General features: G+C 41.2%; 1 protein-coding gene across 1 annotated transcript in view; it reads right to left on the bottom strand.

Annotated features, from left to right (window-relative positions):
• The window catches only part of LOC117452556 (solute carrier family 12 member 2-like), a 29148-nt gene extending 27813 nt beyond the window's left edge, over positions 1-1335 (bottom strand). Inside the window, exon 1 of the mRNA XM_034091259.1 lies at positions 455-1335. Within this exon, the coding sequence (XP_033947150.1) occupies positions 455-889 (435 nt within the window). The 5' untranslated portion in view covers positions 890-1335. The remainder of the gene's footprint in view (positions 1-454) is intronic.
• Between the last annotated feature and the right edge of the window lie 16041 nt (positions 1336-17376).

Raw genomic sequence — 17376 nt, 5'->3', positions numbered from 1 at the left:
TTTAAATAATTATTGATCATTAAAGTGTTATCAACGCTGGTAAAGGGGCAGCTAGTTTGAATGACTTTGTACACAGGGCTTGTACTAAACTGGAACTAAAGTCTGATTTAAGAGTTGATTATATTTCACATCATTAATCCAAATCTGTAAAGTAGGCTAACTAAAGGTACTAAATCAATGTAGAGGCGTACAAGTACATGATTTACCTCTGAATTGTAATAGAGTAGAAGTTCAAAGTATACAATAATTAGAAATACTTAAGTAAAGTAAGTATCTCAAATTGTACTTAAGTGAGGTACTTGAGTAAATGCACTTAGTTACTTCCCATCTCTGGGTATTTGTACTTTAACTTTAGGTCAAAAAGTCTTCCACCACAAACGTGCGTGATAATTTCCGCAATGTAGGCTATGATGTGTAATGCTATTAGGGGAATGAAAACACATTTTATTTGTACTTTATCGAGTTCATCGTGCAGCTCCGACAGCGACGGTCTGCCCCACTTCTCCCCGAAAGGCGCAGCGGTCTGTCGGTAGAAGTCGATGTTGGGCACGGCGTCTATGGTGTTGTGTCCAAAGGTCCTCATGTAGTATGTGTTGGAGTGGGAGTCGGAGATGTGCGTATGTCCTGTGCCCGTTGAATGGAGGCTGACCGAGTCGCTCCGCGCCGTGTCCGGCTCGTGGAAGACATCCGGCGGGAGCCCGATGTCCATGGCGCTGCCCAGGGCGCCCGCATCCAGGAAGCCCACCACCCTGAACCGTCCTTTGGACTCCTCGGGCGGCTTGGATGCATCTGTGGAGGCCGGGGCGGCTGCTGCTTCTGTCACCGTGTCCACCTGGAAGCGGCTCTGAGGGGAGCCGCCACTCTTCAAGGCCGGTTTCTGTCCCGACATGTCCTCCCGGATTAGACGCTCGAAACCTGTCCAAAGAGTCACTTCCAATGAACGGTTAGCGTGTCAAAAACACCTGCTCTAAAGCCGAGGGGAGGTCGGGGCAGCAGCTCCGCAGCATGTAGTAGGCCTACCGAACAGTCCCAGCAGACACACACAACCGCAGGCCGGCAGAAGAAGAAGTCATTAAAGTGTCCAAAAGAAACATTTACAAACTAAAGTTAAACACAGACTGTCATCACCTCCTCTGCGAACTCTGGGTAATGGAGTGGCCAGGACGTGACGTGCGTAAAGGACACCGACTCTCTCTCTCTTTAACTCAGTGTCTCTCCCTCTCCCTCTCCATCAGTCCATCTGTCCATCCATCCACGTGTTGACGTGCGTGTCGTCCCTTCAGATGGCGACTCAAACGGTTTATTGTCATCCGTCTTGTTCCCTCTCTCCTCCTCTCTCTGGACTCTCGAGACATCTCAGCATGACTGGAACCCGGCGGAGAGGAGGAGGAGGGGGATGAGGAGGAAGGGGAATGATGGATCGGTGTCCGTTACGCACCAAACTTTGGCACGCGTCGTGGCGCATCCATGTTGGGAGGAAAAGAGAGGAAGAGACAGAAAGGACATGATGAGAGGGGGACATGAGACCCTGCCTCATGTAGTTCAGATCACACTGGAGCGTGGGTCAGATTATATTAACTGCAAGTGCCCTGACTGACGGCATAACTGACGTGGAAACCAAACCAAAGAAATTAAAACAAAAAGTTTAAAAAACATAAAAAATATAAAAACGTCAAATTAATATCTTGAATGTGTGTGTGTGTGTGTGTGTGTGTGTGTGTGTGTGTGTGTGGGGGGGTGGGTGTGTGTGTGTGGGGGGGTGTGTTAGGGTAAAACAAAGACATTTGTCATCACTGCTGGTGACACACTGAGACATTCACATGGAGGCACGCAAGGAGACTAAGGGCGTGTGTGTGTTGTGTGTGTGTGTGTGTGTGTGTGTGTGTGTGTGTGTGTGTGTGTGTGTGTGTGTGTGTGTGTGTGTGTGTGTGTGTATCGTTTGCATATAGGGAACAACAGCTGCTTTCTCTGACAAAGTGCTTGATGCTGGAGCCAAACACTGGACAATACAAGGACAGAATAAAGGGGACCAGTTTCGACCAATTTCACTTTATTAAACTTATCTAAGATTACATTTGTGAGTTATAAGCAACATGTCATCATCATTATGTCACACGTTTGCGGTTCTTTTACTGCAAACATATGTTCCTTAAAGGTCCCATGTCATGGCCATTTCTACTGAACATAATTCCATTGTTGAGGTCTACTAAAATAGATTTATATTGTGCAATTTTCCAAACTCACATTGGTTTCTCATACAGCATCTCTGTATAGTATGTGTATTCACTCTCTGTCCTAAACGGCTTGTTTGAGCGCTGGGAGTCCCAGCAGCTTCTACTGAAGCCAGTCCCCAACTCCGGGGACCTCGGGTGGCAGTATACGCCGTGAAGTTGTTTGCAGCCTGCCAGTAAACCCAAAGCAGAAGACAAAGTGACGTCAGCGGCTCATTTGCGTAAACTTCCCTCAGGGAAAAGTACTCTGTGTGAACGCGATTGGTACTTAGTGCCCTGGGGTAATAAGTGCCGGAGCACTAAGTGGAGGGGCACTAAGTGCCGGGGCACTAAGTACTGCAAAGTATGTGGTGTGAACGCGGCTAATGGCTTCGGTACAGCCGTAGGCCTATATGTTATATGCAAACTAACCAAACTGTGCCTACAACTGTTGTTATTTAGGTGCACTTGTGGAAACTGCGCCATGATGCCTACCAAAGTGGAAAACGTCTGTTGCAAAGAAATTAGGAAGGTAGCCTAGCTGACAGTTACAACATTATGTAGCCAGCTAGCTGAAAACACCAACAGTAGCACATATGCCAAGATATACGCCATACATACCCCACACCCTGCAGAACCTCCATAACATGTACAGATTTGATTATAGACCTTTGAGGCGTAGAACGGAAGAAGAGTGCGTTATTTTTACCTGTAATAAACTACTACTGTGTTTGATGAAAAATAAAATCATGGTTTGCTATATATGAATGATATATTATAGGAGCAAATACTTCAGGGAAGAAAGGCTACTAAGTATTTCCATCAAATATTTATTTTTAGAAATCTACAAAATGAACATGTGTAAATATACATAGGTATATACACTGTGTATATCATCCATTCCTCCCCTTATAGGCGTTTTCGGCATCTTGCCTATCGCAGCTTTGTAAGCTGGTGCTGGGGATTTTTAGGACGAGGCATCAGAGTGTTCATCCCGTCATGTGTTGTCCGCCGGATACGCCAGGAGTTTCCTGATCTGGCTGGATGAAATCAAATGCAAATCACAAAATATTAGAGAAACTTAGTTGTTTTAGGTTTGTTAGCTTGCCAGCTAGATTAATATGCTAACCTACGTTTGCTAGTTCAGTGTAATATGCCAACCTACTATGAACAACAGCTAGTGGTTCATATTAGGCTAGCAAGAACATGTTTACAATTGCAATCTTATATGGGTAGTCTGCTACGTTCGGTCATTCATTGTAGCTGGCATAAAAACAATGTTTTCCCTAGCATGTCTAGCTCTTGGTAGCCTTCTTGTTTAGCTTGGTAGCATACACGCTAGGAACGCCAACTATAATGTAATGAATAAATGTATAAAGTTTCGCGACTGACCGTACGGTAAATCACCCGGAGTATATGAGTAACGACTGAATGAACACAAGTGGAGGACTCAATAGCACGACTCGGAGACAGAGGATTAGGATGCAAAAAGGTCTTTATATCCAAGGTTCGGTACACGGGAATCAGATACTAGAAAAACACTGCTGGAACGCTAGGAATAACTAAGACGAACTGGCACTGAAGGGACTGTGGATGCAGACTAAATAGACAGAGGGAGAGATGATAATGGGGCACAGGTGAGGCTAATTAGGGAAGGGAAGCAGGTGGAGTTCAATCAAAGGCAGGAAAGCTGAGACTGAAATGAGAGAAACAACAATGAGAACAGGAACAATAACAAAAACATCAGCATGCTGGCTAAACCCTTACAATATGAGTATTTTGTGTGGGAATGCAGACATTCTCCTGCTATGAGATACATGTAAGTAAGGCCATCTGCTGACATTGGAGTTGATATATGGAATCGCTAGCAACTTAGTTAGCCCAGTTAGCAATGTGTCAATGGCTTAGCAGCCCGAAAAACGTTTACCCATTTAAACCTTGTTTGTTTTAAAAATCATAAATACACAAACAACAATGCATACTTACAGGTTGTGTACCCGAATCTCCCGCTGGTCCAAACAAAGTAGGAACAGAATCAGTGGCGGCTGGTGGAAATTATTTTAGGTGGGGCTATTGTAATGGTGAATAAATCACACAGCGAACATTTTGAGAAATGACCCCTTAAATCAGGGGTGTCAAACTCAATTTCATCACGGGCCACATTAGCATTATGGTTGCACTCAAAGGGCCGGTTGTTACTATATAAATATACATATAAATATATAAAATAATGTATTATATTATATTATTGCCTCTGAATTGGATTATTATCAGATAGGGTAATAACTAACTACGTTTGAAAGCAGAAGTCCAGGGCAAATAATTGCAAGTCTCTTCAGTGCATGTCACAAAACGAGATGCATTGTGGGACATGTAGTTTATGGGCAACATACTTACATGTAGTAAAGTGACATGTAACCGTATAATAAACGTATTATATTATTTGAAAGCTCTTGCGGGCCACATTATATGAAGTCGCGGGCCAGATTTGGCCCCCGGGCCTTGAGTTTGACACTCCTGCCTTAAATTATGACTTCTGGTGATGTTAGAGATATGAGAAGACTGATCAATACCTCCATAATCTTCAGTGTGGTTAGCTATGAATCTTCCAAAACTTCCAAACACCTTGTCCTGGACATAGTTTCTACAGTAAACTGTGCAACAGTACAGTAGGCCCACACAACTGATACCAATTATATAATATTTACCTTGTTCATTAAAAAAAAAAAAAATATATATATATATTTGTTTTAATGTGGGAAGAGGTGGGGCGGCGCCCCTAGCGGCCCTATGGGCCGGCCGCCACTGAACAGCATCGTCCTTCAGTGTCCTCCTACGCTGTGCATATCCGGCATGAATCGCTGCAATGTTTGTGAAGCTTTGGTCCGTGAAATGCCGCGCACACAGTACAATACCGGCTCGAACATCTGAAGGAACAGTGTTAACAAGAAATGTCAACCACTGACTTTGTCATGGTTCTGCCCTCGGTAAGCCATACATTGAAGATTTCTCCTCGCAAGACAGGAAACAGACCCTCGTTGGCATGACTGGATACAGTTTTGAACTGAACCTGAGCTTCCAACAGTATGTATTTTCGGCTGGCAGAGGGTGCGGCCATAGCTCTGGGCGTGAATACTGGGTATCCCTACATCACGATACCCAGGAAGAAAACATTGGAAAATGAGAAATCTCCAACGAGGCGTTTTGGGGAGGTCTTTTCTTTGTTAGAGTTTTACTCCACAGGGTGTACTTTGAGGGTTTTTGACTCTGCAGATCGTTTACATGCATAAAAACCTTCATAACACACAAGGGGACGGGTAAGAACCGGAAAAGCATGACATAGAACCTTTAAGTTTTCGCCAATAAAATGAAATAATATTATAGTTGAAAGATTTGTCACTTATATTGTAATGACATAGAGTAGAACAGTTCTTAATTTTTCAACAGAAAGCTTTAGGTTTTTAGAGTTATTTAATTTCTAAGTATTAACTATCTTGCTCTTATAACCATTAAAAAAGGCAAACAAATCTTAGAATATTACATGAACATTGTTGACGAAATTCATTATTAGTATTATTATTATTATTATTATTATTATTATTATTATTGTTGTTGTTATTATTTATATTATTATTTACATTTTTTAAATATATTCAAAATAAGTATTCACTTAAAGGGGACCTATCATGCAAAATGCACTTTTCTACGTCTTTTTTACATGAATATGTGTCCCCGGTGTGTCAGGGAACTCACCAAGTGTCAGAAAACACAACCCTCTCTCTTTTCCTCCATACCTAAATCTCTAAAAACGGGGCTGCAACGGATCTGATACAGACTGATACAGATTTGAAAATTCTATGACGTCAGGAACGAGGAGCTCCGCCTATATGGGCAACTCTCCACCTATCAGGGGAATGTGGGGTTGGGCCATGGCCGGCCATTGGCGCTCGAAAGCGCTGGAGACGCTGTAGTACATATGCCAGGCCTGTAAGGCAAGGCAAGTTTATTTATATAGCACCTTTCAGCACCAGGCAATTCAAGGTGCTTTACAAAAATGAAAGACATTCAGATAAAGGCATTTAAAAACAGTAAAAGATAATAAAAGAAACATTAAAAGAAAAACAAAAAATGAAAGACATTAAGAAAATGGCATTTAAAATCAGTCATTAAAAAGAAAAGCTAATAAAAGAAACATTAAAAGATAAAAGTTACAGTGCAGTCTAAGATATGAATAGTTCAATTATTTTGGAAATCCGAACATTTCCGTCCCGATTGTTCATTTAGACTGATTGTTTTCACCATGTTATGCTCGCATGACATCCACAATCGGACCCTCAGGAGGGTGTACTAGTCCCCTACTCTGCTTTGCGTTCCATAACAAAGTCTTTAAGTGTTACCTGAACACCCCGTGTTACCAAAACACTATTTTTCACCCGTCGGTGATGTGATACTTGTTCCTCAGTACAAATCACCCAAAAACTGATCGTAAACCCTGGCTACGATGGATATCCCAAATATCCTACTTTCGAGCAGTCCCTCTCATAAATGTCATGGAGTTTCAGATGGTTTTCACCATGTTTTGTTCGCATGACATCCACAATTAGACCCTCAGGAGGGTGTACTAGCCCCCTACTCTGCTTTGCGTTCCATAACAAAGTCGTTAAGTGTTACCTGAACACCCCGTGTTACGAAAACACTATTTTTCACCCGTCGGTGCTGTGATACTTGTTCCTCAGTACAACTCACCTAAAAACTGATCGTAAACCCTGGCTACGATGGATATCCCAAATATCCTACTTTCGAGCAGTCCCTCTCATAAATGTCATGGAGAAATTAATTAAATTTAAATTAAAAACATTAAAAAAGAAAAAATACATGGATAAAAGTTACAGTGCAGTCTAAGACCTGCAGGTTTCTGGGAGTTTGTTCCAGATATTTGGAGCATAATAACTGAACGCTGCTTCTCCATGTTTAGTTCTGACTCTGGGGACAGAAAGCTGACCAGTCCCTGAAGACCTGAGAGATCTGGATGGTTCATAATTTAGCAGGAGGTCAGAAATGTAATTTGGGCCTAAACCATTCAGTGCTTTATAAACCAGCAGCAGTATTTTGAAATCTATTCTTTGACACACAGGAAGCCAGTGTAAAGACTTCAGAACTGGAGTGATGTGATCCACTTTCTTAGTGTTAGTGAGGACTCGAGCAGCAGCGTTCTGAATCAGCTGCAGCTTCCTAATAGATTTTTTAGTGAGACCTGTGAAGACACCATTGCAGTAGTCGAGTCTACTGAAGATAAAAGCATGGACAAGTGTTTCCAAATCCTGCTGTGACATTAGTCTTACATTAGTAAGTGGCGCTGTAGTCTGCCACAAAAGCAGCGAAGAAGACTTCCCGCGCATGGTTGCCCTTCTGTTTATTCTCCGCTCTGGCTCTTTTTCTCCCTCCCCGAGGCAAGCACTGTAATTATCTCCGGTTTTCCACCAGCAGATGACAAACACCCACCTCTCCGCCTCTTCCAAGGAACTAGTGGACCGTGCGCAGAGTTTCAGTTAGATTTTTTTCCGCCGGTCAACATGTCCGTTAAAGTTTAAATCTTCCGGACAAAATTAGAAAAGTGCCGGTCAAAGGTCTTCTTTGTTATTTATTGAGCTTTAAAACAAATGAATAATGACTCTATATAAATCATATAAGAATAAAACACGGAGGACGGAGATCTCTTTTTCTCCCCCTCTTCTGACAGCCCAGCAGCTAATCTCAAAACACGCTCCCCTCTCCTGAAGGGGGGTGTGGTCAGCTGCAGCTAATTTGCATTAAAGCTACGTCACAGAATCAGCCCTTGCAAAAACAGGGCTGGAAAGAGCAAATAGAGCGAAATGAGGCATGGCTAAAATGCAGGATCTGTTTGGTATTTTGAAAAAAAACTATATTTATATACTTTATATAGGTATGGCCCTACAATATATTGTTCAAATATAGCATGATAGGTCCACTTTAAAATATATATTTGTCTCTCATTGTTATGTTTGATTTAATTTTGTCAATTATATTTTCTATACCTATTGTTGTTTTTAGCTCCTTTGCATTGCATGGTACATATTTGTGCCTGACCTGAGGCCTGAGGCCTGTACTACGAAGCCGGTTCAACCTAACCTGGATATGTTTGAGTTACCCGGTTTACCTAATCCAAAACAAACGCCCTCTCGCTAAACTGTCCTACGACGCTGGTTATCAACTCGTTAACTCAAGCCAACTTTGCCCTATTATATTATATCTACTGTAGTTAGGTGCACGTTCACATGAAAGGGGTGGTATTTGGAGCATTCGACCAATCACACACATGGACAAGCATACTGACAGCGCAGCACGTCATACTTCCTGAATGAAGGCCCAAACCACTCCCTCGACCCTACCCCTCCGTGACGGAGTGAACTCCGTCTGTAGCCACACTCGCAGCTCAACGAGGCTCCCTCCTGTCAGATGGAGGGTATAAATACAGCAGCAAGCTTTGGGACGGCCTCCCCTCTCTCCGGCAGAAACAGGAAATGCCGTAACTGTATGTAACAACGGTTTCAAATCAGCATCTCTTTGACAAAAAATGTAAATTAATAACTAAAATAAAACTCCAAACATCTTTCATTGTGTTACTTTTTTGTAAAGCTCTTTTAGTTTTAAACCTGATGTTTATAAGCTTCTTAGTTTTTGCAACAGTCTGTAAATATACACAACTTTATAATAAAATGCACACATTTACCTTTTTCTAGACTAAACACAGGTATGATCCAAAGTTAAAACATATGAGGTTATCATGAGGTTGTTAATATCGCAGTTTATCAGTGGATGTTTGCTGGAACTACTTGTAAACAGCGTGTTTCCTGACGGACACACACAGCGTGACTCCGGTCAGGTAGAGACCGGTCTCAAGTCAGCACCGCTGCAGACTCGCTGTTTGAGGGCTTGATAGCCCACTCCCCCTCCACACCGCTCCACACTCGTTGGTTTGGAACAGCCCTCAATATGGCGGACCCTCTGCGTGAAGGCGCAAACGTAGGGGTAGGGTGTAGGGGTAGGGTGTAGGGTAGGGTGTAGGGGGCGGTTTGGCAATGGGCCGAAAAGTCAACTATAATTAGACAAATATGAAGACGTTAAACTTTAAACATCCATGACTTAAACACTTTATCCAGGATAAAAGCAACATAGTTGAGTTAACTCTTTTGGTAACGAGCATTGGGCCTGGGCCCACCCACATGCACGTCTGGCCCACCCACAGAGATCCAGATCTCTCTCTCTCCCGTCTGTGTGCGAGGGGGCGGGGCAGTTTACACACACGCAGCTGCTACATGCAGCAACACACACACACACACACACACACACACACACACACACACACACACACACACACACACACACACACACACACACACACACACACACACACACACACACACACACCACACACACACACACACACACACACACACACACACACACACACACACACACACACACACACACACACACACACACACACACACACGATGTTAAGTGTGTATGAAGTGGAATACAAAAGGGAGTAGAGTTGGACAGATCACAGTATAGGTTGGCAGTTACTAGCATCATTGCGCAACACATGCATGGAAGCAGCATCAAGTGGTTGGTATTGATCAGATTTACTCTTAGTAATAAGCAAAGAAAAGGTGACATCATCCTGTCCTCACCAGGTTTGTGGTAGCTGACATAGATGTATAGAGCGAGGACGATGAGCAGGGTGACCAGAGCCGCCCACCAGTTGATGACAAACATGACGACCACGCACAGCACCGCCCCGGCCAGAGACACCCACATGTTGTAGTACTTGAAACTTGGGCGCCACCCTGTGTTAACAGACGGGAATTAAACCAAAAGAGCCATGCTAACATAGGCAAATATAAACAGATCATCACACAAAAAATCTGAACTGAAACAAAGAACGTTTTAGAGCAGACTTCTTCACCATATTGATATAGCATAAAACCAGACGTGTTTTGCAGACAATCCATGTTTGAACCCTTATCCTAACAATGTTACTGGTCAAGTGCGAGATAACTCGCTCCGAGGTGTGGTTAAACTTCATATTTTTTCGATGTGGACAATGCTCGTTACCAAAAGAGTTAACTAAATTATACAAACATGGGTTAATGATTAGAGGTAACGGAGTTATTTATTTTGTTAAAGTTTCAGCAATTCTGTTTACAGTTCTGTCATCAGATTATTTAATACGATTTGTTAAAACATTGTTGTTTCTTTTGATGTGAAATATTATGTATTTAATTTAAATAAAAAGCAATGTTAGTTTTGTTTTGTTCACAATTTGTTTAGTTAGGTTACCTTATTTTTTTCTCCAAAAGAACCAATAAGAGTATCGTTAAAAGACCAGACAGATAAGCGGTATCGATAAAAGTAGTAGTAGGCCTACCGTTAAAACCTTAACGATACCCATCCCTAGTCATGTGGATGTCAGTTTTACACACATTCTGAGGCCGCCGTGCCTATATTTTTGTTTTCACTGCTAATTTATGCTTATGTTCAATTAGTGCATTAAAAAAATCATTAAAATCATTAAATAAGTTTCAGCTCAGACCCCACGCTTAATATGTCTCCCCCTGGCCCACCTACATTTCTCCAGGCCCACCCACACAATAATTCCTGGCTACGCCACTGTATCCAGGGTATGTTGAACTGGATTCGTATACAGGCCTCTGATAAGAATACTTTTCACAATGTTGTTATTAAGTTGTGATGTGACACAGTATTTACTTATAGGTGGGGTAGGTAATTTTGGAGAAACCAGCTCGAGTATGCTAGAATTTGAAAATACACAACCGGACATATAAATACATTAATACATTTATCACTTATACATGCAATTTGATGAATGACATTTTCACTGAAATGATTAATTAACGAGTAATTCATGTTTTCAACACAACAAAAGAGGTATTAACCAACAACAACACAACAAACTAAATTCATTTCATTTCATTTCAAACCTTTATTTATCCAGATTGGTCCCATTGAGATCATAGATCTCTTTTTCAAGGGAGACCTGCAGCATATAGGTTCCACATGAAACATAAAACAATAAAGGACATTATACATTATATTACAGGATACATAGTTATAGACATTTACAAGTGCCCCCATTGTATCAGCAAGCATTTCATTTACCCTAGCTTTAAAAACATGCAGAGAATGAGATTGCTCAGTTTCAATTCTTGCTGAAGATTGTTCCAGCAAGTGGAGGCTGCGCACATAAAGCTGTCTTACCTAAGACAGTCCTTGCTCTTGGCACATCTAACAAGACTACATCATGTGACCTCAGACAATAGCTGCTTGCAACTCTCTGTGTTATCAGAGAGCATGATATAATACGGGAGGTTTACCCAACAAAGCTTTATAGATAAACGTGTACCAATGACTGAGCCTCCGTACAGAGTGATGGTAACCTGCCTTGGTATACAGTGTACAGTGATGAGTAAGCGCTTTACAATTTGTGACAAATCTCAGAGCACTGTGATACGCAGCATCCAATTTGCTCAGGTAATAGGCAGGTGCATTCATATAGACCAGATCCCCATAGTCCAGCACAGGTAAAAAGGTCACAGTGACTAGCCATTTCCTGGCCTCAAGCGAGAAACAGGACTTGTTTTCTGAAAAAGAAACCTAGCCTAACCCTCAGTTTTTTTAAGGCAGGTTATTGACATGAAGTTTTAAAAGAGGAGCAATCATCAAGGCCAGATACCAAGGTATTTGTAAACAGGCAACAACCTCAAGTTTTGTTCCTTGCGTAGTTACAATATCTAAAACAGGCTCTGGTGTCTTTTTAGCTTTTGAAAAGAGCATTACCTTGATTTTATCCACATTTAAAAGAAGCTTAATTCAGAGAGCTGAGTCTGAATAGTGTTAAAAAAAACAGCCTGTAATTTAACAACAGCCTCTTTAATGGAGGGACCTGCACAATACATCACAGTATCATCCGCATAAAAATGTAAAGTAGCTTCATCCACATTATCACCTACACTGTAATATATATGGAGAATAAAAGTGGTCCTAAAACAGAACCTTGTGGTACACCATTAGAAATGTTTAACCATTCAGAAGACAGTCCATCAAAATGAACACATTGGGACCTTTCAGAGAGGTAGTTTACAAACCACCCCACTGCAAGGCCTGGATAGGACCAATACTGAGTAGCCTCTGCTTTAAGATGCGATGATCAACGGTGTCAAACGCTTTGGAAAGGTCAATAAACAGAGCCTGCACAACTCTGCTTATTATCTAAAATAGTAGTAATGGTCATTCACCACTTTCATTGTCGCAGTGATGGTGCTGTGTTTCTTTCTGAATCCTGACTGATGTTTAGACAGGATATCATTTATACATAAAAACTCCTTTACTTGTTCACTCACTAAGCGTTCGAGCACCTTAGCCAGAACTGACAATTTAGAGATTGACCTAAATAAGATTCAGTGTGCAGTATAGGTTCAGCACTGACCCAGCAGCAGCTCTGTCTGTGGTGCTGAAGCTCCTGTGATTGGTTACATCACTGACACCTGGTGGTTAACATGAGAACAGCAGGAACACACCATGAGTGTTTAACTACTCTCATGAAGAAGAACAAGAACATGAAGAAGAACAAGAACATTAACAAGAACAAGAACAAAAACAAGACATACTTTTTTAAGGTCCGTTTCACTCTGTTTTTCTTATACATTCTTCTTAGTTGTAATACACAACAGGAGTCAGGACCTGTACACTGAAATGCACAGATGCACAACAACATGCATTTCTTTTTTTCTCTTTTTTAACACATTTATTCGTATTTGTACTTTCATTGCATATGTCACTAAGTTCTGAAGTTGCTGCTCATCATTTTTAGTAGGGATGCTCCGATCGCCAATTTCGGGGCCAATCGCCGGAATCAGTATCGGCCGATCCCGATCGCCGATCCGATCGAGTGGGCGGGGCCTAAATGGAAGATTTAAACATCACTTTAAATCTTCCATTTCAGTTAATGGGGCTCATTCACTGGAGCTTCCACAAACAACACATTAAATTGGTCTCTTTCAGCAGCCGGAGAAGAAACAAGTGCTCAGGGACCGTCTGCAAAGTGCAACCGAAAAAATAAAATAAAACAATATTCAATAACGTCACTATTATACAGTATATTTCTACCAAACTCACTACACACATCAATAGTCTCCTGGTAGTAAGACTACAGCAGAGAGTTTGGAAGAATGTGCTTTTGAATAATTTTGGTGAATATTTATAGTGTAAAATCTTCAATAAATATGGCATAATCTTCAATAACGTCACTATTATACAGTGGAGTGCAACTCACTACACACATCAATAGTCTCCTGGTGGTCGGACTACAGCAGAGAGTTTGGAAGAATGTGCTTTTGAATAATTTTGGTGAATATTTATAGTGTAAAATCTTCAATAAATATGGTATAATCTTCAATAGCGTCACTATTATACAGTATATTTCTACCAAACTCACTACACACATCAATAGTCTCCTGGTAGTAAGACTACAGCAGAGAGTTTGGAAGAATGTGCTTTTGAATAATTTTGGTGAATATTTATAGTGTAAAATCTTCAATAAATATGGCATAATCTTCAATAACGTCACTATTATACAGTGGAGTGCAACTCACTACACACATCAATAGTCTCCTGGTGGTCGGACTACAGCAGAGAGTTTGGAAGAATGTGCTTTTGAATAATTTTGGTGAATATTTATAGTGTAAAATCTTCAATAAATATGGTATAATCTTCAATAGCGTCACTATTATACAGTATATTTCTACTAAACTCACTACACACATCAATAGTTTCCTGGTGGTCGGACTACAGCAGAGAGTTTGGAAGAATATGGTTTGGAATAATTTTGGGGAAGATTTATAATGTATTATAACATACATATACAATGTTACACATTGTATGTTATATTGTATGTTATATATAAATTAAGATATGAAACAACTTTTTCATTAGCTATGAAACAGTAAAATGGTCACAATCTTATGAAGGACCCAAATGCAACACTCGAGAAACCAAACCAAGGAGTATTGTTAATTAACTTTATTTGTAATAATACCAGAGCAGAGGGATAACAGAACAGTATCAGCCGGATGATGTGCAGGCAAACGAACCAGAGGACAGTGGGCAGAAGGTGAGTCAGGGCCGGGCAGAGGGTCAGGGAGCAGGCGAGGCGGTCAACGGAGGTACAGGCAGGGTCAGACAGCAGGCAAGGCAGGATAGTCCAAGGACAGGCAGGATTAGGGATCAGGCAGAGCAGGCAGGTCGGGGACAGGCAGGGTCGGAACCGGGTAGGCAATCTAGTAACAAACGCGTGAAAGACTAGCATGAAGGCAAAGTACGATCTGGCAACGGGTGTGTGTCTGGTGAGGGTTTAAATACTGGCAGTAAAGCTAATGGGTGCAGAAGAGAAAGACAGTGAGCAAAAACGTGGGTGTGGTTAACAGATGAGACAGGTGAATGGAAAACTACTGGTGAATGATGGAACAGACTGTGACAAAATAAAGTTAACATTGAAAAATAAAACATTTCAGGCTTTTCACCTATCTTACTGTACAATATTAATGAACAAATCCACAATCTAATGTCAGACATGGAAAACATCATGAACATCTGTGACTACTTTAAGCTGTAATTGAAAATATATTTAACATCTTAATTAAGAATATAACAATTTAAAACTATGGACCGGTGATTATTAATCATTATACTTCAGTTGCCCAAAATCTTTAGCAAAGTTTTTTTCTGGATTTTTGTTTGTTTTGTACAAAATTCAGCTTTCATTTAGTCAATTTCAAATCACTGGCTGGGCTGGATTTTCCCCCCACATGACGTTTGTAAGCGCTCTACTTCGTGGTGGTAGTTCAAACTACAAGCCTTACCTCCCCAAATCCTGGTACCTCTGGTAAAAGTTACACAAACTCACCTATAGCCTCTTTAGTTTGGGAGGATACACAAAACACAATACCACGGGGTATTTTTTTTGGGTATTTGTGCAGCAGTCATTCCGAGGTACTGCGTGTGAAACCATCTCCCACAAGTTTCACACTGAATCTACATGGGGACAAATACAATAAAGATATTAAGAAAATGTAAAGTGTAGGACACTTGTAAAGCAGGCATATTCATTTATATTTTATAGAGATTATACTTTTTTTATATATATACAGTGGGGCAAAAAAGTATTTAGTCAGCCACCAATTGTGCAAGTTCTCCCACTTAAAAAGATGAGAGAGGCCTGTAATTTTCATCCTAGGTATACCTCAACTATGAGAGACAAAATGAGAAAAAAAATCCAGAAAATCACATTGTCTGATTTTGAAAGAATTTATTTGCACATTATGGTGGAAAATAAGTATTTGGTCAATAACAAAAGTTAATCTCAGTACTTTGTTACATACCCTTTGTTGGCAATGACAGAGGTCAAATGTTTTCTGTAAGTCTTCACAAGGTTTTCACACACTGTTGCTGGTATTTTGGCCCATTCCTCCATGCAGATCTCCTCTAGAGCAGTGATGTTTTGGGGCTGTCGCTGGGCAACACGGACTTTCAACTCCCTCCAAAGATTTTCTATGGGGTTGAGATCTGGAGACTGGCTAGGCCACTCCAGGACCTTGAAATGCTTCTTACGAAGCCACTCCTTCGTTGCCCGGGCGGTGTGTTTGGGATCATTGTCATGCTGAAAGACCCAGCCATGTTTCATCTTCAATGCCCTTGCTGATGGAAGGAGGTTGTCACTCAAAATCTCACGATACATTGCCCCATTCATTCTTTCCTTTACACAGATCAGTCGTCCTGGTCCCTTTGCAGAATGTTTCCACCCCCATGTTTCACAGTAGGTATGGTGTTGAAGATTATACCATATTTATTGAAGATTTGACACTATAAATATTCACCAACATGATTCCAAACCATATTCTTCCAAACTCTCTGCTGTAGTCCAACCACCAGGAGACTATTGATGAGTGTAGTGAGTTTGGTAGAAATATACTGTATAATAGTGACGCTAGTGAAGATTATACCATATTTATTGAAGATTTTACACTATAAATATTCACCAAAATTATTCAAAAGAACATTCTTCCAAACTCTCTGCTGTAGTCTGACCAACAGGAGACTATTGATGTGTGTAGTGAGTTTGGTAGTAATATACTGTATAATAGGAACATTATTGAATATTATTGAATATTATTGTATTCTCTTTTTTCGGAGTTGCACTTTGCAGACGGCCCCTGAGCACTCATTTATTCTCCGGCTGCAGATAGAGACTAATGTAATGTGTCCAGTTTGGAGGACGGCACGTATTGGCTTTTTTTGATCAAAAAGTGATTGTAGTTCGTTGTCAACCTTACCACGGTACTTAGGAGACGTACTTTGTGTCTGCAGCTCTGCACAACGTTTTGTTCATGAGTTCGTGAAATCTGAATCTGCCAGTGACCCGACAGTGAAGAATAAATATATTTATTAAAACTGCGGTCACAGACGTGCACGCAGTTGTGGGCGGGCCTTCGCGTCCGAGCGCCTGTAGGGGAGGGTCGCTGGGCGTCCCGGCGTCAAGCAGATGCGCGCGTGTCCTCCGAAATGAGCCGTTCGTAATTTCTCAAACGTTCGTGTCCCGGACTGCATCTTCCCCATAATACTCGGGCATGCATGTGAGTGGTGGAGGAGGGGGTGGTGGAGTTGCAGGGCCTTCAGCAGGGCCTTCAGCAAACTCCAACAATTCTGCAGCAAGCTGCTCCCTGACAGTCTTCTGGGTGTGTGGCTTTGTCCTGCTGCATCTAACAAATGTTGAAAAACAAAGAGATTAGATTAATTCACTGGCTTATACTTATAGGATAATATTGGACTATAAATGAAATATTACACCAAATAAATAAGTAAACACATGTATATTCATTCACTGGCCATTCATTTAGAAAATGTAACTCCAAAAAGACAAGTAAAACTATTTAGCATTTTGCCTAATCATTCCCGTAGCATCTTGGCTAAGCTAGCACTGTGACGCAGTTCCACCAAACACATAAGTAATATATAAAAACAGAGAGATTACATACCTTTCCCGTGGTGGAAGTTCAACATCCGAGTC

Source organism: Pseudochaenichthys georgianus, chromosome 9 (assembly GCF_902827115.2).
Source record: "Pseudochaenichthys georgianus chromosome 9, fPseGeo1.2, whole genome shotgun sequence".
In the NCBI taxonomy this organism is placed as follows: Eukaryota; Metazoa; Chordata; class Actinopteri; order Perciformes; family Channichthyidae; genus Pseudochaenichthys; species Pseudochaenichthys georgianus.
Note: the sequence above shows the minus strand (reverse complement) of the source record. Positions and strands in the feature narration are given on the sequence as shown.